The 26,483-nt window shown below is 44.9% G+C and overlaps 2 protein-coding genes and 1 pseudogene across 3 annotated transcripts; 1 reads left to right on the forward strand and 2 right to left on the reverse strand.

Moving 5' to 3' along the window:
• Positions 1-1,968: 1,968 nt before the first annotated feature.
• On the reverse strand, positions 1,969-2,907 carry LOC308311473 (2-methoxy-6-polyprenyl-1,4-benzoquinol methylase, mitochondrial-like; the record flags this gene model as incomplete). The annotated part of the gene is made up of 1 exon (XM_080758159.1): positions 1,969-2,907. Exon 1 carries the CDS (start codon positions 2,806-2,808, stop codon positions 1,969-1,971), a length of 840 nt encoding a protein of 279 aa, XP_080614285.1. The 5' UTR covers positions 2,809-2,907.
• Positions 2,908-3,670: 763 nt separating this feature from the next.
• Positions 3,671-12,033, reverse strand: LOC308311474 (ubiquinone biosynthesis O-methyltransferase, mitochondrial-like; annotated as a pseudogene). Its single transcript has 2 exons — positions 11,806-12,033; positions 3,671-4,406 (listed from the first exon to the last, which is right to left on the reverse strand). The product of its transcript is annotated as a ubiquinone biosynthesis O-methyltransferase, mitochondrial-like (transcript).
• A 7,733-nt stretch (positions 12,034-19,766) lies between these two features.
• LOC308311475 (ubiquinone biosynthesis monooxygenase COQ6, mitochondrial-like) lies at positions 19,767-21,218 on the forward strand (the record flags this gene model as incomplete). Its single annotated transcript, XM_080758160.1, has 1 exon — positions 19,767-21,218. One exon carries the CDS (start codon positions 19,767-19,769, stop codon positions 21,216-21,218), a length of 1,452 nt encoding a protein of 483 aa, XP_080614286.1.
• Between the last annotated feature and the right edge of the window lie 5,265 nt (positions 21,219-26,483).

Genomic DNA, 26,483 nt, shown 5'->3' on the forward strand with positions numbered 1-26,483 from the left:
TAGCTTGCAGATTAGCCTCTTGACTATAATGTTCATTCTCGTCTCTCTCTACCGACCTCACTGTCGATGGTTCCTCTGAGATAAGCTCATCCACCTCATTCAGGATCGCCAAATCGTCTGCATCCATACTAGAAACAATCAGGGTAGAAAAATATATGTAGAATTAACTTTCTTGCGAAAATGTAAATATACTAAGTTATTTTGAGAATTAAAGGGTTAGTTTGTTAGTTTTTGGACCTAAAGCTGCCATTAATATAGTTGTTGCAATGGTGGTATTAATTCACTCCCTGAGTCCCATAGTATAGTGGGAATGGTTTTGGTGAATATCAAGTAGTTCCGAACATTTGGTGGGGGTCACGCATTAAACATAAATGAATCCACAAAAATAGCATAATTTGTATTATTGACCTATTTCAACTATAGCGCAACTATTGTTCAACTTTTACCTGTAAAAATGATCCCGGTGCTGGGGGGAGGTGATCGCAGGGGACTGGAAGTCCTATCAGTACCTGGTGGAGAGCATCCGCAGGTTCCCCGACCAGGAGACGTTTAAGTGTATGATCGAGGACACTGGTTTCTGCCGCGTGCAATATCGCAACATTACTGGAGGCGTGGTCGCCCTTCATTCTGGCTTCAAGCTGTCACAATATCGCAACCTTACTGGAGGCGTGGTCGCCCTTCAAAAGCTTGCATACAGACAACGACGTAAATCAGCGCCGTTCATTATGCATTTCCAGAAAGTAGATGGAAGGCATCAAATTCATTCTCACTAGGGAAATAATCAAAACGGGATTTATAACGCAGGAACTATTAGAAAGTAGCTATATTATATTATATATTCGTAGGCACCGCAAGAAAGCCAGTGGTCACGTGACTTGACACATTTACCCCCAGGCACCAACTCGTCACCTTTAGCCTACCGTAGACGTCATACATTTGACGGGTCAGGTACCCTGACAGCCCTTCATAAAAAGACGAGTTGGGTTGAGAACATGTTGGGCATTCCACATTATGGTGGCGTATAGGAGAGAACTGTTGGTAGGGCGTTCCACATTATGGTGGAGTATAGGAGAGCACTGTTGGTAGGGCGTTCCACATTATGGTGGAGTATAGGAGAGAACTGTTGGTAGGGCGTTCCACATTATGGTGGAGTATAGGAGAGAACTGTTGGTAGGGCGTTCCACATTATGGTGGAGTATAGGAGAGAACTGTTGGTAGGGCGTTCCACATTATGGTGGAGTATAGGAGAGAACTGTTGGTAGGGCGTTCCACATTATGGTGGAGTATAGGAGAGAACTGTTGGTAGGGCGTTCCACATTATGGTGGAGTATAGGAGAGAACTGTTGGTAGGGCGTTCCACATTATGGTGGAGTATAGGAGAGAACTGTTGGTAGGGTGTTCCACATTATGGTGGAGTATAGGAGAGAACTGTTGGTAGGGCGTTCCACATTATGGTGGAGTATAGGAGAGAACTGTTGGTAGGACATTCCACATTATGGTGGCATATAGGAGAAATTAATTTAGTCTTGTTGCACATTACATTGATTGAATGCCCAACTTTAAGTGTTTGTGTAAACTGAAACATTGAAGACAAAAGTCAGGACGCAAATTGTGATTGGCCGGTGGGAGGTATGTGGGGTTATTCATGGGTGGATGAGTGCCTCTGGTAGATGCATGAAGTGTCACAGCTTGAAGCCAGAATGAAGGGTGACCACGCCTCCAGTAAGGTTGTGATATTGTCACAGCTTGAAGCCAGAATGAAGGGCGACCACGCCTCCAGTAAGGTTGTGATATTGTCACAGCTTGAAGTCCAGAATGAAGGGCGACCACGCCTCCAGTAAGGTTGCGATATTGTCACAGCTTGAAGCCAGAATGAAGGGCGACCACGCCTCCAGTAAGGTTGTGATATTGTCACAGCTTGAAGCCAGAATGAAGGGCGACCACGCCTCCAGTAAGGTTGTGATATTGTCACAGCTTGAAGCCAGAATGAAGGGCGACCACGCCTCCAGTAAGGTTGCGATATTGTGACAGCTTGAAGCCAGAATGAAGGGCGACCACGCCTCCAGTAATGTTGCGATATTGCACGCGGCAGAAACCAGTGTCCTCGATCATACACTTAAACGTCTCCTGGTCGGGGAACCTGCGGATGCTCTCCACCAGGTACTGATAGGACTTCCAGTCCCCTGCGATCACCTCCCCCAGCACCGGGATCATCTGGAAACTGTACGTGTCATACAGCCTGGCGAGCAGAGGGTTGGTCACTTTGCTGAACTCTAAGCACATGAACCGTCCTCCGGGCCTCAGCACCCGCAGTGCCTCTCGCAGTGCCCGGTCCACGTGGGTGACGTTGCGGAGGCCAAACGCGACGGCGTAAATGTCAAACTGGTCGTCGTCGAAGGGCAACTCCTCTGCGTCCCCCACCACCCACGACAGGCCAGAGGCAGTGCCACTGATGCCCAAGCTGGCGGCTTTCCGCTTTCCCACTTTGAGCATCTCCTCGTTGATGTCACAGACCACGGCCCTGCTGGGTTCCTGGCCGAGCTCACCGCCGCCGGCTCGCTCCTCTGAGGCGCAGTCGTACTTCCTGGAGATGTCCCGCTGCCGTGACGGGTCGGTCTGCGTGGAGCGCAGGGCCGTCCTCCTCCTCCTCCGCTCTGGCCGGGAGCTCACATAGTCCAGGAAACGGAAGCCGACGTCACCCGTGCCTCCGGCCACGTCCAGCAGGCGTTGCCCGGGCCGAGGGCTCATGGCGCGTATGAGCGTGTCTTTCCACAGTCTGTGTACGCCCAGACTCATGACGTCGTTCATTACGTCATACTTCTGGGCCACGCTCTCAAACACCTCGTACACTCTCTGTGCCTTCTCCGCTTCGGGGACCCTCCGGAAGCCAAAGTGTGTCGTCGTGTTCCTGTCGGCCGCCGCGCCGCCGAAACGACGACGGGCCAAACGACACCACGCCGTCGTCCCTCCGAGCCTTCTGACGTTCTCATTTATAGTTGTAGTGTTTACGACGACGCGAGAATCTCGCGGTACCGTCCGGACGAGCAGCCTGATGGAGGCTGCCATGTTTTACAAATCTTTGAACGGGTGATTTACCTCAGTATTTGTATTTTTGAATACTTTTCTATGACAAATTTAAATATATTTTGACCCCACTACTGTTGCTATAAAGGGAAAAAAGGTGCATTAGGAATTTTTTAAATAATAGTGAAACTGGCCGATCTACAAGCTCACGTCTGTGTTGCTATGTGACAAATCTCTCTGAATGTAGAGGTCGCCACCTAGGATTCTGGATTCTGATACATGGTCAGGACCATCAATCCTGTAGCCTAGCCAGCGATCCGTTACAAGGGACAAGGCAACTGTAATGACTTTATATCATTTTATCCGTCTAAACATGATTCAAAGTGACATCAGCAATGATGTCCATGTCCATTGTTGTCCATTGGTCAAAATGTTTACCTGGTTTGATTGACTGATTGAATAAAGTTTATATCACAGGAAAAATAAAACACAGTATACGGGTGGGGAAATAAAGGCCTGCTGAAAGTTGGATTCTCAGGCCTGTTTCAAAAGATGCCAGTGATCTGCATTACTGTGACCCCGCGTGCAGTTGAGTGCTCAGTGGCTCTAGGAAGCAGTGTGACGTTGGGGGTCGGGGCGGTCTGCCTCAGCCGTGTCCGTCTACAGACTGCACCCACAGACCGTACGACCGGAGCAGGCGCTCCAGCTCTGCAGGGCTGACGAACTTCTCCCAGTCGTGGGTCCCCGTCGGAACGATGCGTAGCAGCCGCTCCGCCGCTACTATACCCAGCGTGTAGGACATGGTTGGTCTTATTGATGGTGGATACGAAGAGCGAGCTGCCTGGCTTGAGCGAGCGGCTGCAGCGGCAAAGCGAATGTTTCCAGGTCGGCCAGATGCTCCAACACCTCCGAGGCCACCACGGCATCAAACCCGTCGTCGTCGTCCACCTCCTCCCCTTCCAGCGGTGAGCTCTTCCGGAGTGCAGGCCCGGTACCGGACCCGCTGACGGAGGTCCGGTGTCGCGGGACGAGTGGAGACGCGGCCGGTCCAGGGGCTCTGTGAGCAGGCCACCTCCACAGACCACGTCTAGTATCTGGAGTCCTGCGAGGGGTTTCCCTGGCCGCAGCCCTCTACTCGCGTTCAACAGATTGTACCCAGATTGTATGAAAGGCACTCTTAAGTCGTTCATGGCGTGCAGAGCAGCAAATTATCCTCGTTCGTCCCACCACTTCCTGGCCAGTGACTGGAACGTCTTCAGCTCATTGGGGTCCACTGTAGTCTGGGAGGCTGATCGAACACTGATATGATTTGTAGGGTATGATACAGTATGCAGGGCACTGATATGCAGGCCATTGTGATCGACATCCACACAAGTGTTCCTCTGCAACAGATGTTTGCGCCGTTTACACACGGATGTCCAGTGGAACGCACTCTCCAGCTGCAGGACATTCTTCACGCTTGCATTTGGACTTGTGCAAATGAGTCCAAGCATTAGAGTACATTTTGAATTTGATGTTGCATAAAATGGTATATTTTATGTTTACGAAAAAGGAAGGGATGTCCCTACACTGATTTGTAGCTCCCAGGAAAATCTTTATTTGTAACAATGTTTCGACCACTGTGGGTCTTCGTCAGGTATGAGTGTACAACATCAAGAGGCGTATTATATGCACCAGCATATGGGCAGGTCTACAAGGACACTCCCATATGGAGTCAGAACAGTCTCTAAAGATTCACAGTAAATAACACAGATTTAAAAATCACACCCGTGTGAAGTGAGGGGCGCTAATATATTAAAGTCTAACTCATGGTGATGTAATGGTGTTGTGAAACAAACTGTCAAAACAAACATTACATTATCTTTATTGTTAATGGCATGTAATGTTTGTGTTAGGGACATGATGACGTAAATTTAGCTTTCATTGTCAATGGGGTTTTTAAAACAAACATTGAACTAAAACCAAACATTAAACCTGTATATAGGAGGGGCTAGCACCCCTCAAAAACGCCATTGACAATGAAGGGACATTTTACCAGCTTTTCCCTAACACAAACATTAAATGCAATTAACAATAAAGATATTTTAATGTTTGTTTTACATCATTACATCACCTAATCATAGCTATACCGAATTCCCTCCTCGATGTTGTAAGATGATAAGAGTGCCCCTCACTTCACACGGGTGTGATTGTTTTTTGTATTACATTAACCACATGCAATATGTACAGGGTAGGGTACCCCAGAACTAAACTACCTTATTCCCTGTACCAACAGAAGGCTTTAACAAAACTGAAAGGTTATACTTAAACTTGACACTTATTAGCCCGCGGACCCCCATTAGAAAAGATATGCCAGGGTCGGGACCCCCATAAGAGAAGATTATAGCAGTGATTCTCAACCCGTTTAATTTCAAGGACCCCCCAGTTTGACATGCATTATGCATTTCTATCTCTGGGACCCTCAATTTATTTTGTAAAATCTATGTTGATTTTATTCTTGAGAGTGTGCAAATGGAACCAAATGGAACCAAACGGGTCTAGTTAGTTCCATTTGTACACTCTAAGTGTTACAGACCTGCAAGGGTCCATTTGGTTCCAAAATATCATTTAGCTGGGGACCCCCTGAAATTGCAATGACCAATGGGGGTCCCCGGACCCCATATTGGGAACCACTTCTTTACAAGACTATTATTTTACTGATTTCTTTGCCACAAAATAGCCGATCTACAAGCTCACATCGCAATGCATTATTGCATTGTAGATCGGCATTTTTTTTATGTTAATTAATGCTAATGTTCCCCCAGAATATGTAGCCTGGGGATATTAAGCAAAATATTCTCTTACAGCACCTTTAAGAGATTGATAACACAAGTGGATGATAGATTAAAATATAAATTAAAACCTTAATGATTTGAATAGTTTGAATATCACTGCTCTATTGTGAATTATAATAATAATCTATTCAAATGTTATATAGACTATATATATATATATATATATATATATATATGTATATATAATATTGAATATTATATTATTATTATTATTATATTGAATATTATAATATTTAATATTTAATATTGAAGATGCTCATCATATTAATATTATTAATTAATTAATATGAATAATACTATTATTAATATAATATTAATATGAATTAATATTAATATTAATTCATTTTTACTGAAGCATCGATGCAGTGCAAAAGGAGCCCCCCCCCCCACAATGTAAGGAGCCATAGGATTGGCTGAAGGCGGACCGATCTGATTGGCCGAGGAATCTGTCAATCAGAATGATTGACAGATTCCCTCAGCCAATGATGACGTCCGTTAACGCCCAACGTCAGAAGAGTCTCAAAAATAGTCTCAAAGGTCTCACATATTTGTAACTCACAAGTTCAGATTTGCAACTCACGTGAGTGAACTCACAGGTTCACATTTGTCTTTTGTATCCACAAGTTCAGATTTGTGTTTTGTATCCGTGTTTCGCATCTGTGTTTTGTATTTGTGTTTTGTATTTGCGTTTTGTATCTGTAATCTGCATCTGTGTTTTGTATCCGTGTTTCACATCTGTGTTTTGTATTTGTGTTTGAAACACAGATGCGAAACACGGATACAAAACACAGATGCGAATTACAGATACAAAACACAAATACAAAACACAAATACAAAACACAGATGGGAAACACAGATACAAAACACAGATACAAAACACAAATCTGAACTTGTGGATACAAAAGACAAATGTGAAACACAAATTCACTCACGTGAGTTGCAAATCTGAACTTGTGAGTTACATCTGTGTTATTTACTGTGAATCTTTAGAGACTGTTGTTACAGCACCAGCCTAGGGTAACTGGGCTGCAACATGAATGCGATGGATCCCTCTTAAAAACTCTCACATGAACCACCAGCAAACAGGGAGACAGTCTTTCCATGGGTTTTATTTCGTCTGTAAGGGGGGAAGGAAGTCTGAGCATTAACAACACCAAAGAAATCACACTAAATATACTAACCCTACCTAAACTGTCCGGAACCATCAAAATAAAGTACAATAATACTCTAACTCCTGCTTTAACAAAACAGACAACAAACGGGGCCCCAAAGCAAATAACTCCCCCCCCACCCTTACCAAACCCGACTGTTCAGATCATGACATTTGGGGATTGTTATGCCATCATAAATACACAAGAGATTGGCACTAAGAGAATTAATTCAGGGAGCACAGAGGGAGTGGTGTGTTTTCTGGGAGTCCACATGGGAGTGAAGAGAGGACCGCCTGGCAGTTGGCCTGTTATCCTCCTCCTCCACCCGCCGAAGACCAATCACTGCCTCCAGGCTCCGAGACACCACCTACTTTCCCAAGCATCCACTTAACTCTCTCACTCTCTGGCCACTTCCACAGATGACACACCTGTCACACATCACTCTCTCATCAAGCCACCACACCAGGGAAAAGAAGGTTAACTCTATACATATTCCAACCTCATATTACTCATATAGACCCAGGGTCGTAACACCTCCCCCCTCAAGATTGAGCATTTCTGCCCCAACAGAAAGGCCCAATCCCTTACAATTTATACATCATAACACCGTGAAAGTGCATCCGCCAACACATTTTCTAACCCTTTTCTGTGATGGATCTCGATATTGAAATCCTGCAACTCCAAAGACCAGCGCATCAGGCGCTGGTTGTGGTTACGCATTTGTGCTAGAAATACTAGTGGGTTATGATCCGTGTACACACGTACTGGCACTGACGCAGAACCGACATATACCTCAAAATGTCGCAGAGCCAAAACCAATGCCAACGCTTTCTTCTCAATAGTACTATAATGAATTTGGTGCTTATTGAATTTCTTCGAAAAAAAACACACAGGGTGGTCAACGCCGCCCACATCCTCTTGCAACAACACAGCCCCTGCGCCCAGACCACTAGCATCCACTTCTAGTTTAAAACATCTCTCAAAATCAGGGGATGCAAGGACTGGAGTGCTACAAAGAAGTGCCTTTGCAGCCTCAAACGATTCCTGACAGCGGGGAGACCACACAAAAGGCTTTTTAGTACTAGTCAATGCTGTCAATGGAACGACTATATCCGCAAAGTTTTTGCAGAAACCTCTATAAAATCCGCACATACCCAGAAATCTGCGCAACTGACGTCGGGTCTTTGGTACTGGGAAATCTACCATAGCTTGTATTTTCACATTTACAGGAGACACCTGCCCCTGTCCCACCTGTTTCCCCAAATAAGTCACCACTGCTTTACCAAACTCGCACTTGGCCAAATTAAGTGTGAGTGACGCATCCCGCAACCTGCAGAAAACCTCGGTCAGGGTTCTTACATGTTCGGACCACGTAGAAGTATAAAGAACAATATCATCCAAATATGCATCGCAGTTTGGCACACCCGCCAATACTTTAGACATAAGCCGCTGAAATGTAGCAGGCGCATTTTTCAAGCCAAAAGGCATTACCTTATACTGCAAGAAGTGATCCGGAGTCACAAATGCGGACATCTCTGAGGCGCGCTGAGTCAAACGCACCTGCCAATAACCTTTAAGCAGGTCCAATTTTGTTACGAACTTGGCAGACCCCACACGATCAATAAGGTCCTCAATTCGAGGTAGGGGAAAAGAATCTGAGGTGGTTATTGCATTTAACCTACGAAAATCATTGCAGAACCTAAATGTCCCATCTGGTTTTGGGACTAATATCGACGGAGAACTCCATGCGCTACAGCTTGGTACTGAAAAATCATTTTCCAGGAGATACTCAACCTCTTGTTGCATAACTGCTCGTTTCACAGGATTTACCCTATATGCATGCTGTTTTATAGGTTTATTTTCACCAACAATGATATCATGACAGAGAACGTCCGTCTGTGTAGGATTGTCGCCAAATAATTCAGGGAAACTCAGAATAAGCCTTGTGACCTCTTTTCTCTCGGGTTCTAACAGATATGATAGAAAACCCTCCAGCTTCTCTACCAGCTCTGAGTTTTTCATGCGAGCACATGGAACCTCCCCTCGCCTTCCACTCTCTTCGTCCCCCCCACCCTCAGGAATCGGTGTGCCTACTATGCCCACTGGCCCCCCCACGGGCGCATCACTAGTGCGGGACACATAACCCTTCAACATATTTATATGACAGACTCTCGATTTCTTTTTCCTATCGGGTGTATTATCACATAATTCAGTTCACTTATTTTGCTTTTCACAACATATGGACCTGAAAACTTAGCTTGTAAGCCTGAACCCCTCACAGGTAGCAAAACCAAGACTCTATCCCCCGGCTGAAACTCTCTAGCCACCGACTTTTTGTCATAACGTGCTTTCATTTTTGACTGCACAGAGGAAAGTGACAGGCGGGCTCTTTCACACGCACGATGTAGCCTCTCCTTAAATGATTTAACATAATCCAAGATTTTATGCTCTGCCTTCGGTTCGTCCGCCAGCCACTTCTCTCTGAGCAGCCGCAATGGGCCACGCACGGTATGTCCAAAAACAAAATCAGCGGGACTAAATCCCAAGGACTCTTGCGTGGTTTCTCGTACAGCAAACAGCAGTAATGGCAACCCCTCATCCCAATCCTTTTCATTTTCCTCCCCATATTTTTTTAGCATAGATTTCAACGTTTGGTGAAATCTCTCCAATGCGCCTTGGCTCTCTGGATGATAAGCACTTGATACACTGTGTTGAACAGACAATTGGGCCATCACCTGGGCAAACACGTTGGACATAAAATTACTCCCACGATCACTTTGAATCCGTTTTGAAATGCCAAACGTGGTAAAAAATTTCACCAGCGCCTTGACGATATGCTTAGCCTTTATCGTGCGTAAAGGCACCGCTTCTGGATACCGGGTAGCCGCACACATCATTGTAAACATATATTGATTACCCGCTTTTGTTTTTGGGAGTGGTCCAACACAGTCTATCAAGATGTGCTCAAAAGGTTCACCCATTACGGGGATTGGGTGTAAGGGGGCCGGTGCAATTTTTTGATTTGGCTTACCCACCATTTGGCAAATGTGACACGAGCCGCAAAACCTCGCCACATCCCCTTTTAAACCCGGCCAAAAGAAGTATCTGAGAATCCGGTCATGTGTTTTTCTAATGCCCAAATGGCCTGAGAGACTGTGGTCATGAGCTAAGCTCAAAACCTGCCCACGGAAGGGAGTTGGAACCACTACCTGCCAAATGGCATCCCGGTCGCCGCCGCACACAGGAGACCAAGTGCGCATTAGTACCCCACCCTCTAAGGAATACACACCCAACCCCGGACTATACGTCCTTGAAACTGCATCAAAACAACTTTTCAAAGTAACATCATTCTGCTGAGCTTGAATTAACTCTTCTTTTTTTACAGCCAAACTCAACTCAGGACCCACTGTAATTACACTGGCCCCAGCTGCATTATCGCCCAGGACAGCCCCATCAATCACTTCATTGTTCAGGGTATCCACATTAACCAAGAACGTATCATCCAGTTGTACTGCCTCCCCATTTTTGCGCGCTTGGGCGCGCGTCAGGGCACACACAGGAAAAATGGACGTGGAATCACTCATATCGCATGTAGGAGTTTCCACCACCTCGGGAGAGGAAAATACCTTACCTCCCGCAATATCATTTCCGAGTATGAGGTCAATGCCTGCCATAGGCAGTCGATCACGTACCCCCACCCGTACGGAACCAGACCCCAAAGTGGTCGACAACTGTACATTGTGGAGAGGCACGCGTAACACGCTCATTCCCACCCCCCATACAAGCAAATCTGAGCCACAATAGGTGTCATTAAAAAACGGCAATATCCCCCTACGAATAAGTGAATGTTTTGCCCCGGTGTCACGCAAAATCTTTATGGGCACGAGCACGGCCCCCACTCCCATCATAGACACCGAACCGTCTGTCACAAATGGTACAAAGTCTGCATCAATTTTTTCAGTCCTTTCTACAGAACCGACATTGGCGAGGTTGCTCGGCCCCGTGTGAATTAACCCAATAGCGGACGGTTGTGCATTACGAGGCTCGCCCCGCTGTCGCCCCAAAGCTGGACATTCCGCAACAAAATGCGTGCTGTCATGACAATAAAAGCAAGTCCGCGGTGTAGTTTGTGCGTTAGGCGACTGCCGCCGCCTATTTCGTGGTGAATTCTGCCCGCCCCGAGACCCTGCAGGGCCTGGGGAAGAAAACGCATTCCTATGAGTTAAAGCAAACTCGTCAGCAGCCACTGCTGTTGTTGCCAAAGTAGGCTTTTTCTGCTCATTTAAATGAATCACAATATTCTCGGGCATGAATCTCTTAAATTCTTCAATCAAAATCAACTCGCGCAATTGTTCAAACGTTTTGGTCTCCGTGGCATTACACCACTTATCAAACAATGTGCGTTTTGCATGTGCAAATTCCACATGCGACTGGGCACCAGCTTTCCTGCTTTCCCTAAACTTCAACCTGTATGCTTCAGGGATGAGCTGATATGCGCGAAGCACAGTTTCCTTCACTACTTCATAGTCTAAACCCTGGTCCAACGACAGGCTGTTACACACTTCCTGGGCTTTTCCTACAAATTTACTTTGGACTAAAATAGCCCATACATCCCGTGACCAGCGCAAAGCACTTGCAACTCTTTCAAATGCACTGAAATATGCGTCCACCTCTGCTTCTCGAAACGGTGGAAACAGTGCAACGTGTCTGCTAATATCCAAGCTACGTTGGGGGGAGGAGATCGCTCCCTGGGCAAGGGTGGATGTGGTTCCTGACTCAAGTTCCAACGCACGCACTTTCAGATATAGCGTATCTTTCTCCAACTGCTTGCTCTGAACCTCCATCTCTTTAATACGAAGCACAAGTGTAAGGTCCGCCGCTGACATGCCTACCGGTAACGGCACGACCGGGTCTTTTATTGGCGTAGGAGGCTGTTGCTCCTCATTCTCCCCACTATCCATACCCCCACCCACTACGGGCAGCACCCCCTTCTCCCCCAGCTTGGTTATGAGAAGCTGTTTCATCTCAGCTTTCTTTCCACTTATAGATACGGGCACACCATAATGCTTTGCCACATCAACCAGGTCACATTTTCGCAGTTGTTCTAACTTTTGCCATGAGGGATGTTCCACAAATTCACTTGCCCTATTCTCCATCATGGAAAACAACAAAGCTGGCACCCAAGCGATGAGAAACAAACACCAACACACGCGCGGCCTATACATTACCTGCAATGTCGACTCGAACCACAAGATGGCAGTAGACGAGCCCCCAATTCCTGTTACAGCACCAGCCTAGGGGAACTGGGCTGCAACATGAATGCGATGGATCCCTCTTAAAAACTCTCACATGAACCGCCAGCAAACAGGGAGACAGTCTTTCCATGGGTTTTATTTCGTCTGTAAGGGGGGAAGGAAGTCTGAGCATTAACAACACCAAAGAAATCACACTAAATATACTAACCCTACCTAAACTGTCCGGAACCATCAAAAGAAAGTACAATAATACTCTAACTCCTGCTTTAACAAAACAGACAACAAACGGGGCCCCAAAGCAAATAACTCCCCCCCCACCCTTACCAAACCCGACTGTTCAGATCATGACATTTGGGGATTGTTATGCCATCATAAATACACAAGAGATTGGCACTAAGAGAATGAATTCAGGGAGCACAGAGGGAGTGGTGTGTTTGCTGGGAGTCCACATGGGAGTGAAGAGAGGACCGCCTGGCACTGAACAGAGTTGGCCTGTTATCCTCCTCCTCCACCCGCCGAAGACCAATCACTGCCTCCAGGCTCCGAGACACCACCTACTTTCCCAAGCATCCACTTAACTCTCTCACTCTCTGGCCACTTCCACAGATGACACACCTGTCACACATCACTCTCTCATCAAGCCACCACACCAGGGAAAAGAAGGTTAACTCTATACATATTCCAACCTCATATTACTCATATAGACCCAGGGTCGTAACACTGTTCTGACTCCATACTCCCACCCAGTGGCGGCCGGTGACATTTGTCCTAGGGAGGGCGCTATAACAAAATCAAGAAAACATGCACTAGGTATCATAGATTAAATATCTACTGAGGGAGCCTGTCTAAAGTTTATTAAATATATCTACTAAGGGAGCCTGTCTAAGGTTTATTAAATACATCAAAATGTAACAAAAGGTTCATATAGGGTTAAAGAAACAAACCTGAGACAGAAGGACCAGTGCCATAAAAAAGTGCAATGGCTCAAAGCCACATGACCTTGCTACAGTGGCTTTAACATTAACAAAAAAATAAACAAAACGTCCTTATAAAAGAACCCTCAAAGCCATGACTCTGCCACCTTATGGCTTAATTTTTACTTTTTGTACATACATTTGTGATGATTACATCAGGTTTGTCTGGACCCAGCTCTTTAATTCTTATTTTTTCTTGCAGTGTCCTTCTCTCAAATGGTGTTTTCCGCAGTGATTTCACAGAGTTTTATTTTTCCTCTTATTTTTCCATTATGCAAGTGAATTAAACTATTATTATATTGACTTTACCTGGCTCCATTCATCTGTCTCATCCCTCGTTTTTCTAGCGTATGTTGTTGTGGCTGTAAACCCTATGTCAAACTGTGCTGTAATGTGTATGCTGCCCCCAAGTGTTTTGTGGTGTGAATAACGTCATGGATCGCACATATTTCGCGACCCAGTGGCTTCCTATAGTTTGTATTGAAGACAAGTGTACCGCAATGCATTACTCTTCAGTGCTGAGAACCAAGGGCTACATATGGACGCGCACCAACACGTGACACACACTAACCAATCAGAAACGTTATACAACGTAAATAACATTTGACATTTCATGGAGGCATAATACTAACGTGTCAGCATAAAACAACTTTTAATCACTGCCTTTAGTTAGTGGCTACTTATATAATATAATATTTACGTTTCTGATTGCTAATTTTAAATATATTACAGGCTGTAGATTTCGTTTCTCAGTCATTCTTATTCACGTTTTATTAAGGGGTTGTGCATGGTGGTGCGGCGCACCAGCGCCCCCTATGGACGCACCGCCACTGTCCCACCACATCTAAAAGGATGAGGCTGCAATCAGCATGTAGGGTGTGTCAAGCTAAGGACACATGTATATAGGATATATATAAATATATTGAACAATAGTGGCTCTAAGGCCAACTTTTTAGAACCCAGTACAGAGAAACCCAGTACTGCTTGTATTTGTGAACTTACCGAACCTTGTGCTCACTACAAACTATTTTTAATTTAGAGATGACTTTTACCTTCAAACTAAGGGCTAACCTTTATATGGGCCTTTTTGAGCTCTCCTTTATTCTGAACTCTGAGGCTAATCCTTTTTATTCTTCTATTCTCTCCTATCAACGCTACATAGATGACATATTCCTTATTTGGAATAATACAGCTGCGAACTTGGGTCTTTTTCATGATTATTTGAATTCATGTATCGAACACCTTAACTTTACTCTGGAGTCTAGTGACTCTCAGATCAGTTTTTTGGATATTTTGGTGATAAAAGAAGGGACTTCCCTTCCACAAACCCACAGAATACAGATAGGAATACTTTACTTAATGGGGATAGCTTTCACCCTGGTCACCTTATTAGGAGTCTGCCTATAAGCCAGTTCCATAGGGCCAGGAGAGTCTGTAGTTCAGATCAGAGTTATCACAGGCAAGCAGTTGATTTAACAAATAGATTTCTTACAAGGGGGTACAAACCAGAATGGATTGACACAGCAGCTAAACGTTTTGAGTCTGTCACACAGCAGGATTGTTTGAAACCCACTACACGCACAAAACCAAAAGATAATTCCCCTTTCTGTATTACTAGTGTGGGAGGTCGGGTGGGAAATAGGACTCGGAGTGCAGGATCAGGGGTTAGACACACGAGGGCGCCCCTTGCTTTATTTCACAAACAGGTTCAAACAAAGTCAATTTCACAGCAGAACTTAAACAGATACTATTCTTTGCATGAGGTCCCGGGTCCGGGGCGGGAGTCGTCACTGCAGAGGATGAGAGGGGTCGTTAGCATACGGTCAGAGCACAAGGTAATACAGGGTTGGGGCCTGAGACTCCGGTCTAGGCAATCTACCAACTAGACATTTCTATAACTCTTTCTCTTCTTCTTTTCCAGGTTCCAGAGGAGGCCAGGAGGCTCCCCCGGAGGTAGGTAAGGTGGTACGTAGCTTTCTCTATCCACAGGGCACAGAAGAGTACTTTAGAGTAGAAGTACTTGGATACGGGGTGGTGAGTAATCAGAGTAAAAGTACTTGGTTTGGTACCGGGTGAGTATGGTACATAGGGCCCCTTACGCTCGGCCAACAGGAAGATACACAAGCATTTATACTCTTATTTCTCTCTATATACTGGGTGGCCGTGTCGGTACGACAACGGCAGTCAGGGGGCCGGTCGATGCCACATTTTGCACACACACTCCCTGGATGCCAACGATGAACGGCCTGTTATAGCGCCACCAGGAGGCCGCATTTTGAAAAACACAAATATGAACGGAGCGTGCAATTTACATGAAATCTTTCACAGACTTTCCTAATATGCTGAGGAATATATCTCACCATTTTCACATTGGCCTGTTATAGCGCCACCAACAGGTGGATTTTTGCAAAACACATTTTTTGAACAAAATGCCTCAAATCATCCAATTGCCATCCAAGGCGTAAGAAGAAATGTCACCCTTTTCACAACCCCAGTTGTCCCTGAATATGTTTTGAGGAAGTGCTAAATTGTGTATAACAAAGTAAGGTCTGGATTGAGACAGAGAGGGGTCTGGGCGTTTCTTTTTAACACACTTTTTATGTGCCTTGTTGCATGCCCGCGAAATCACCTCAGAGTTATAGCCTCTGCTGGTAAAGGGGACTGCCCAGAGATCCGAAGTCCCGTTATAGTCCGAACATGCAGAAAGGTTGGTGAACATGCGCTGCTGGTTGGTGAACATGGCTGCTCCCGACATGCACTGCTCCCGTGTTTGTGGTTATGTTTAGGGTTAGGGTTAGAGATATGGTTAGTAATTCCAGAACAATGGGAGGTCGGAACTCGGAACAATGACTCTGGCAAATCGGTTAGCCATATCAGTAGCTTGTGCCTCAAACACACTGTCATCACAAATGCGTCTTAGGTGCTGATTAGGAAGGGTGACAAGAGTCTGAGTGAGCAGTCTGTTGCCAGACATTTTCTTCCTAAATATAGGATGTTTGGGGATTGTGTGGTGTGGGGCCTTTCCATTCGATCCTTAGGTATCGTAAGGTCAAGGAAGTTTATACTCATTTGAGAGTATTCAATTGTAAGTTTAATGTTGGGGTTTAGCAAATTTAGATATTTATGAAGTTCAAGCAACTGTGTCTCAGAGCTGTTAAATATAATATAAGGAGTAATTAAGTCATCATCAGGTAATGCAATGAAAAAAGGGGGTTGACAAAGCGATTCTCTCAATAGCCAAGATACAAGCATGCATATTTACAATTATGTGTTGCCTTTAACAACCTAAAAGAAAAATCAAATTTCTTCAATGTGTCATTTTCGTCATATTGGTATTTTTACGAATGTATTTACTTCGTTTTTTTGCCTAAATTGGGTGTCACGAAAATACAATGTATATTAATGTTAGGGGCCATTGGTTTTTTGACCTGTGCCCCATGGCTTCTGTCAATCGGTCAGGCGGTTCAAGAGATAAACTGGACACACACACACACACACACACACACACACACACACACGCATGCAATACAAATGTAAACATTTTAAAGTGTTCTGTGTCAGACATGCCCCAATATGGAGTCCAGGCCAGTCTATGACACCAGTACTAATTATATGTCAGACTATTGATGACATCATTAGCAACATTCTAACGCAGATACCTAGGGGCTGTATTTTGCGTGTCTTAAGTACCAGTGGTCTTATTACCTAACTTGAGTAAACTAAAGACCTGGAGGCGTGATCAATGTTCTTTGGCCACTCAGAATAGCCAAATGGCATTGATCATGCCTCCATGTCTTTAGTTTACTCAAGTTAGGTAATAAGACCACTGGTACTTAAGACACGCAAAATACAGCCCTAGAGTCCTTCTAGTATTGGAAGTACATGGTATATGGAGTCAACTGACATAATACTGACGTCATAGACTGTGACATCAGTAGTAATGTCATAGGCGGGAACTCCACCATATGGACCTTTTATTTCAGTTTTTTTTTTGTTACATAATATAGAAGTTTTTATTTATTCTGAAACATGTCCTTAATGAAGATCTGGATGCCTCGATCTCCGTTCTCACGGCGTGTCCATCATATGATCACGAGGAGGCATACTGGATCCTTGTCATCATCACCGCCACCACTCTCTCTCCCCCCGCATGCGTCTCAGCCCGTGTCCTCCCAGTCCCTATTCAAACCCTGTGATTCTGTGGGGGTCTGTGGCGCCGCTCTCTTCCACACGCACGTTCCCCGGCACAGTTCCAACAAGACGTCCATAGTGCGCTACGGCAGGCAGAGATACGAGAGGCAGTATCCGGTCCTTTTGGTCAGAACCGACGGGTCCACTATAAACATACGATACAAAGAACCAAGGCGGATACTCACGATGCCGGCAGACCCGTCCACTCTGTCGGAGGAGGAGCGTAGAGCTCGTCACAAGAAGAGAGAAGTAAAGAAGACAGTGGGACAGGACGAAGTCCACTACGAAGACGACTTTAAGATCGACGATTACAGAGAGTTCTGGAAGAAGAAGAAATAGTTCAGTTGAGGCAGGTGATGGTTTCATGCATCTATCTGGACTTGATGCATTGTATAAAACAAGCAGTTTCTTGAATGTGAACTTGGGAGATGGCGGCTTCAATGCATATATTGGAATTATATATTAACCTAATTCAACCAACTTTCAGGCGGTTTGTTACAAATGTTGAAACACGTTAGGTTGACAGCCGATTGAGTAAGCCTATAATGCTTAACCCATTCTGAACGGGAACCCATTTTGGTGTTAGCATCGTGTTATGCTTTAGCTATTGAAAAATAGCAGATCTACAAGCTCATAGTGCACCACCGAGTGGCGCGTTACGAGCTTGTAGGTCTGCTATTTTTTGAAAAATCGAATAACGACTGACATTTTTAGAATCTGATCTCAGGTCAGAATGGGTTATAATCAGACCAGTGTGTGTCCAGTGGAAACCTCGTATGAATCTGATCTCAGGTCAGAATGGGTTAAAGGCTACTAGGTTAAAGGCACACTATTTATATAATGTATAGGCCTATTTTGTTCAGTTGAGCTTCCCACTGAGCATTTTTTAGTCTATAGATGGCCATCTAAAAATGGGTTATAAATGAAAGTATTTTAGCAGTCTAGGCTTAGATTAGACATTGAAAAAAAACGACGTTTCAACGATTAGACAGCCTATATTTAGACCTTGATTAGCAGTTGTATTGTACGTTGGATTTTCAAAAACAATCACCTACACATCCAAAATAAAAGCAAACCAGTGCTGAACGGAGGATATACAGTACAGTTTAAGAGATGATAATATATTAAATGTATGTTCTCTGAAACACCCAAGTCTGTCACTGCGTGGGGTTCTCTAAAGTGGCATGTAGTATATTCAATTGTACGTAAACATTTTAATGTTCTACCACAGTGAAAGTATGACTTTGGATGATTTGAGCAAGTGGAGATTCAACTGTCAATGAGGATCATGTATATATATATATATATATATATATATATATATATATATTAGGGCCGGGACAAATTGCGATTAATTGCGATTAATTAACTACAGAAAAATTAATGCATTAAAAAAATTAACGCATTTTAATCGCACTATTTTTTTCACCGCGGAACGTTGTCACTGGACAGTTTTCAGACGGACCTGCGCACCAAGTGTCCGTGTCCTCTTCAGACAATAACACCACCAGACACTGGGAAGCCGCTGAGATCACTTTGCTTGTCCCCGTGGATTGGAAATAGGATTTAAAAGGCTATCCGATGGTAGCGTGGATTACAGCACAGTTGTGTGCAATTATTCAATTAAGAACTATTACCCCTATTACTACAAAAACAATGTTTTATTGCATAAACTTATGTATTCACTATTCATTGATTCACTAGTATACCAAAATCCATTTGAAAAAATGGCTCTCACAGTTCTTGGGTGAAATAATGATATGCGATTAATCTAGATGAATTAACTACAAAGCCTCTGATTAATTAGATTAATTTTTTTAATCGAGTCCCAGCTCTAATATATATATATATATATATATATATATATATACAATGTATAACCATGCTAATGAATGGTTGATTTGTGGGCGTAACAATGATGTCATCTCCAGTCTCCAACCTAATTTGGTATGAAGTCACTCCTCTCTATAACATTAAACTTGTTACCGGTATGTTATATTAACATCAATGCATTGATTGTTTCTATAGCTCATTGTGCATAATGCATAGCTTTTTGAGGGCCTCCTTTGTTTGAGGGCCTCATCCTAGCGATGATTTTATTGGCTGAGCCAAGTACATATTGATGATAAAAGTGAGGGCAGCAAAGTGAAGACGGACAAGTGAGGACGCAAATTGTGATTGGCCAGAACGAGATGATGTACGATGATAAGAGATCCGGCGCTCACTTCACACGGGTGTGATTCTATTCATTTATTCACGGAGAACGTTTCAGTGAACGGAGTTTCAGTGAACGGAGAAGAGTCGGTGAGTTGTGCAGTGAGCGCACAGTAGACTGTGATGCGTGGTCTCGCAAAAGCGTCGCTGGCTTTGAAAGGATTTAGCCGGTGTTACATCACGAAGAAGCACCCGTCTACTGTAACAACGACCATTAGTCGAGGACCAGCGAGCACACAGAACGACCAGGGCGATGACGTCTATGACGTCGTCATATCCGGAGGAGGGATGGTGGGCTCGGCCATGGCTTGTTGTTTAGGCGCGGATCCCAATCTGCAGGGGAAGAGGATTCTGCTGCTCGAAGCGGGCGGCAAGAAAGCGATGGACGGCGTCCCCGAACACTACAGCGCCAGAGTCAGTTCCATCAGCCGCGGCTCCGCCGCCCTCCTTCGTGGCGTGGGAGCGTGGGACCACATCACGGCCGCGAGGTGCAAGCCCTATCGGACGATGCAGGTCTGGGACGCCTGCTCCGACGCCCTGATCACGTTCCATCGCGAGGACGACCCGCGGGGCGGCGGCGGCGACATGGCCTACGTCGTGGAGAACGACGTCGTGGCGGCCGCCCTCTCCAAACGGCTGGACGGTCTCCCCGACAACGTGGAGGTCAAGTACGGCTCCGAGGTGGCGGGTTACGCTTGGCCGAATTCCGCGGCCGCCGCCGACTCCGCGCCCTGGGTCCGGTTGACGCTGGGCGGCGGAGAGACGCTCCGAGCCAAGCTCCTGATCGGCGCCGACGGAGCCAACTCGGCGGCGAGGCGAGCGTCGGGGATCCGCACGGCGGGGTGGAGCTACGAGCAGTCGGCCGTGGTGGCCGTGCTGCACCTGTCGGAGCCCGCGGCGGCGGAGAACGCGGTCGCGTGGCAGAGGTTCCTCCCCGCGGGGCCCGTGGCCATGCTGCCGCTGTCGGACACGCGCAGCTCTCTGGTGTGGTCCACCGGCCTCCGCCGCGCGCGGGAACTGCTGCAGCTGGACCCGGGGAGCTTCGCGGACGCCGTCAACTCCGCCTTCCGGAGCGACGGGAACCGGTCCGGCTCCCTGTTCCGCAGCGCGCTGTCGGTTCTGACGCCGTCTTCTTCCGCCGGCGCGGCGCGCCGCCAGCTTCCCCCGCGCGTGTCCGGCGTCGGCCCGAAGAGCCGCGCGGCGTTCCCCCTGGGACTGGGCCACGCCGCGGACTACACGAGGCGCCGGGTGGTGCTGGTCGGGGACGCGGCGCACCGCCTGCACCCGCTGGCCGGCCAGGGAGCCAACCTGGGCTTCGGGGACGTGGCTTGCCTCGCGCGGGTCCTGAGCCGAGCGGCCTCCGACGGGAAGGACCTGGGAGCCGCGCGCCACCTGCTGGAGTACCAAGCGGAACGACGGCGGCACAACCTCCCCATGATGGCCGCCGTCGACCTCGTGAAACGTCTTTACTCCACCGACGCCGCGCCCCTGGTCCTCCTGCGCACCTTCGCTATGCTGGCCACCGACGTGCTTCCTACGCTGAAAGAGCACATCGTGGCGTTTGCAAGCAAGTGACAGGTTTTGGTTGACTCGGATTGATTGGTCGTGGTGACGCACGATATCATCGGTGGCATAATGGGAATCTGCCGTATCGGCCGTAAAAATGCCATATCGGAACGGTCTCAAACTAATCCCAATTATTTAATCGGCAAACAAAATTTAAAATGGAAAAATCTAATACGATGTCAAATCAAAGTAGAAACAAACCTTGCATTTTTCAACATTTAATTTGTGTCAAACAGACACTGGGAAATGAGTATAGGCTATTTAATGATTACTACTTTTAGTAATAAATTAATACTTTATTAACGGGCGTTGGTCCAGAAATCAGATCAGAAATCGGGCATAATTTCATAATTGTGAATAGTTCATCAAGTCCTTGCGGTCTGGTTTCCATTTAGCCATTTAGGCCCTATATGCAACAGTGGTGTTTTCGTCGACTAAAACGAATGACGAAAAATGTTCGTCGACTCTTTTTACACTGACGAAAACTAAATGGAAACTAAAGCATAACTAAGCTATGATGACTAAAACTAAGACTAAATATACTGACAATTTCGTCAACAAATAAATACTAGACTAAAGTGTTAGGGACTAGTGGACAAGAGATCCAGCATGAGTCATTGTATACACTTGGTTGCATGCTGAAAACAGTGAGAGTAAAATCAGCCATTACGAAGGCGTCAAGACAAAACACATCAACTGTAGATTTAGTCGACTAAATTCACATGATATTTAGTCGACTGAAACTAGACTTAACACAGGTGACTAAAATGTGACTGAAACTAAATGAAAACTATTCAAGAGACTATGGGCTCGATTATGCAAGTCATATAATATTACATATAATATTACAGTAATATGAGCTGGGGGCGTGAGGTATGTCAGATTGCAATTTTAAGCATGTTAAGAAGCGCTTTCGACACCCCGTGGAGTGCGCAAAACGGCCTTGAATTACCCAGCTAGCAAGTCATGGCGCGCCGCCTGCGGGAGGCGGTCGCCGCGCGCCGCCGATCGTGTCCTCCGCCGGGCGCGTCGCACGATGTGGCCGCGTCGTTCTTGATCAGCGTGTGCCGTGCGCGCCGACGCGCGTGTAGCCGGCGCCCCGCTTCTCTGCCGCGACTCGAACGTCAGCTACCGAAGGCAGCAGCAGGACAGCGTGGAGCTGTCTTATGACACCACCCCCCCCCCGCCCCCATATATATTGCGACCCCGCACCCCTCCTCCCCCATGCTCACCTCCCTCCCACATATTTATAGAAACATAATAAAGCAGCAAATGTATACTTAATTTTGTTTCTTTATTAGGAAAAAAAAGGTTACAATGAAATAATTTAGGCACATAGAAAAAATATGTAAACAACCAAGTTTAGAATACAAGAAAACAGTCATACCATTCAAACACTTTAACCATCATTGTTGGCTCACGAGCTTGTAGATTTGCTATTTTTGAAAAATCGTGAAAATGTGGCCCAAACACAGTGAACGTTTTAACTAAAAACTGCAAGGATTTAGAAGACATTTTGTGGAATCAGTTCTCAAGTTTAATTTCTATAAAACACCAAGTCTATTCTGTGTGGAGTTAGTTATGTAGGCCCAGTAATGTTGCAAAAACAGTTACACAGCAATAAACAGAACACACAATCGAGATTCACCTTTTGAGCAAGAAATAGTGCAGCATACATTCAAGAGTCCATTTGGAAAACCCTATAGCGGTGGGTTTGAACCCTTTTCATGCCAAAGTTATTCAGCATTTGAGCCACGGACCACCGTTTGATGAGCTGCCTGCCATGCCTGTCCGTTTCCTTCCTTTATGAAGCCTGACTGGTGGTGGCCGCCAGCAGAAGTTCCAAAATGCACCCTGTCCAACGTCTCCGGCTCTCAGACCCCAGGTCCCTGTCACTTAAGTCCAAGATCCAGTGGTTTTAGCCACTTTAACCATTATTTAAAAAGCTGTAAGCTGTTGAAAACGAGTTTGCTAATTTTGAAACATCGTGAAAATGTGGCACAAATCTGTAAATATATATTCTTTTGCTGCAAACGTTTTAACTAAAATCTGTGAGGATTTAGAAGACATATCAGTTCTCAAGTTTAAGTGCTTAAGTCTTTAAAACACCAATTCTCTTCTGAGTGGAGTCAGGAGTTTCTGAGCGTAGCAATGTGTGTATGTCCCCGTGTCTGTATGTCCGAGCACGGAAAGCTGGGTGCGTTCCTTGAGGTCTGGATGTTGCATATAGTAGAGGGTCAGGGAAACCCGACTGGTGGTAGAGCAGAGGTTGCATTTGAAGTCGATAGGTCTTCCTCCAGCGAAAGCTCGTCTGAAATCACAGAATTAATTAAATAAATTATTTTCACCTTAATCATTTCTCTGGCTTGTGATCCATGACTTAACAGTTGCCCTGTGGGTAAAACCCAGCCATTTTCTAATTTCTATTCCTGTGCTAAAATGTGACATGTGACAAAATGTGAAAATGTTCTTACCATTATTATTATCCATTTTATTTATCCATCACCATCATCTCCACGTGACCTCCTCATCTGTAATTTGAACAAAATCAAATACAAAATTGATATGGATTGCATTTGTATAGGGCTCACAACACGTGAGCTTGTAGATCGACTATTTTCACCATGCAACCAAGTGTAAATTCAGGCATTCTGAAATAGGCCTACCTACCATCACTGCTGTGAAATGTGGGATAACGTTTTGATGGCTGTGAGAACCACTGCCTTAACCTATTTAGACCTGAGGACGCATCTGTGTCGCCTCATAGGTTTTAAACATTATTTTAAAAGCTGTTAGCTGTTGAAAAATAGCAGATCTACAAGCTCATCTCCCTTCTACACCTCAGTCATTTAAAATGTCATGATGGTAACAAATTAACAATGGTACACATTTCAAACTTGAGGCAAGAGAGCTTGTAGATCGGCTATTTTCAGCAGGATCCAAAGGCCAATATATACAGACGTTACACAAAATATATGGCTTAACCTTGTTATGTAGCTGCTGTTGTTGTTGTTGCCATGATGTAACTGGAGTAGAAACCAGGTCAGGGTGGTAGAGAACGCAGGGTTCCAGTCCTGAGAAGTTTAGACAAAGACAAAGATACAAAATTGAAATTTGTTTTCAGTAAAAAACGTTCAGTTGTTTCAAAAAGTAATTACTTAATTCAGTGGTTCCCACCAAATAACTGTTCAGACAGAGCAGAGACAGGGCAGTTTAATAAAGATTAAAATTAGCATTGATATTTAAGTCCACAGTCATCACAGTAGGCCTATACTTACTTTAGAAAATGCGTTTCATGGTGCAAGTTCTTGAACAAAGAATGACAAAAAATGTGATTTACAGCAAAAATGCTGTTTATGTAGCCTATACACAAGCAACGTATCAAATCTTATCCAATTCGAATAATTGTGGACTTTTATCAACATAAGAAGACGTTAGAAAAGAACATCATGATACATTATTATTGTTCGCTACTAAACCATTTTACTTCTGATGGGGATGCTTTGTTTCCCCAGGCTCCACAGTCTGGGTCTTGGAACGTCATCTTGTTTGTCTGTAAAATGAAATAATATAAAACACCGTCCATAACGCTTAAGCTGCAGTAGCTTTCGCTTTCTTTCCAATGGAGCTGTTTTTAAGCCTGTTAAAATAGCATGAATTATACGTTTGCTAACCCCCGTCCAGACAATAGATTAGCTAGCTAGCTAGCTATAGCTACCGGATCGGATACACCGGTAATCTATTCCCTCTGCTAGCGTTAGGAAACGAAACGATTCTAACACGTGCAATTACACTACACACAGTATATATCAGATATAAAAATACACTGACCTTTCAACTGAATTTCTCCGGAGAAAAACTGTGTAATAACTAATATAAGCATTTGTTGGTCAGTCTTGTCTTCTGCCGTCTGCCGTCTGCCGTCGATTCATTCACCAGTCAACAAAAACAACAACACTGAAATGCATGCCGGGTAAAGCCTCGGCCCCAGGCTAGCCTGAACTAAAGGTACAACAATAATAATAATAATAATAATAAATATAGCCACAAGAATAAGAAGTAGAAGAAGAATCCACTTAATTATATTCAATAATAGTTTAAAAAAAAATATTTATACATAATAATGCACATCCTCGTCTGAGAGAGAGAGAGGCGGGCGGGGGAGGCAAGCCTTACGTCAGCGTGAGGAGGGGCTGTAAATCGCTGTAAATTCACGAGGCATTAAAAAGTAACTGAGATCGATCGTTTGACGCGAGGACAGCGGGGGGAAGTCCAAGTCAGCCCGGGCGTGCTGCGCTGTGAAGGCGACAGCGGGAGGCGGTAGCTAGCGGGGAAATGTTAGCTGGGTAGTCATGGGAGTGTTTAAGGCGTGTTTGAGAGTTACCCAATGTACTATTTTCTTTACCAGTCAGCTGATGTCACATACGGAATGCGCACTTTGGGGATCGTTATATTACATTTCTTCAGGCTGGCACCATAGAAGACATGACATATATGACTTTGTCACATTTGGGTTAATTATTCCTATTGCACTGCATGCTGTCACCTTCATGCCTCAAAATAAGTTGTTTCTATTGAGAAACACCAGTAAAATTATATTTTAATTTAAATCATAATTATATTATATTTGAAATGAGTAATGAGTTGAATGCCTGGTGCGTATGCCCGTGATGCGGTATGGTCCCGTGATGGTATGGTCTTCGCTCGTAGCATTTTATTGAAGAAGACTTGGATCGAGTGTGATACAGCGTATGAAAGCAAACCTCTCAAGGATTATGGAGATGTTTTTATTTATTTTTAAGGTTGAGAAATGAAATAATTATGGTCGTTTCTAATCTCAACCTTTCAAAAAGAATGGATGCGTCTTTTGCTGCGCTGTTGCCATGTCTCATAGAAACAAGTAAATAGGTCTATAAAAATAATCCCAAAATAAGCGCATATAACAGGGGTCTGTAACCTATTTTAAATGAAGTGCCATGTTTTTATTTTCTAGATAGTGAGTCTGCTATATCCAGATTAATTTTAATGACACCACATTAAAATAAAAAACATATTTTGATTGTCCACAAATATAAAGTCCTTCCATCTTTTTAAATATGTTCTTGCACATTGTTATAATGATCATTATATATCCGCCTGCAGTCAGAGTTCATAGTTTTAATGAATGAATGTGATTCATTGTGAGCTGGTAGATCTGCTATTTTCAAAAGTAAAATTTTAATTACATTTTTGTATTAGCCGTCCTTAGTTGGGCAAATGCATTCATCTGGGGAT

This window comes from Protomyctophum bolini (assembly GCF_963924005.1).
Source record: "Protomyctophum bolini genome assembly, chromosome: 24".
Classification (NCBI taxonomy): domain Eukaryota; kingdom Metazoa; phylum Chordata; class Actinopteri; order Myctophiformes; family Myctophidae; genus Protomyctophum; species Protomyctophum bolini.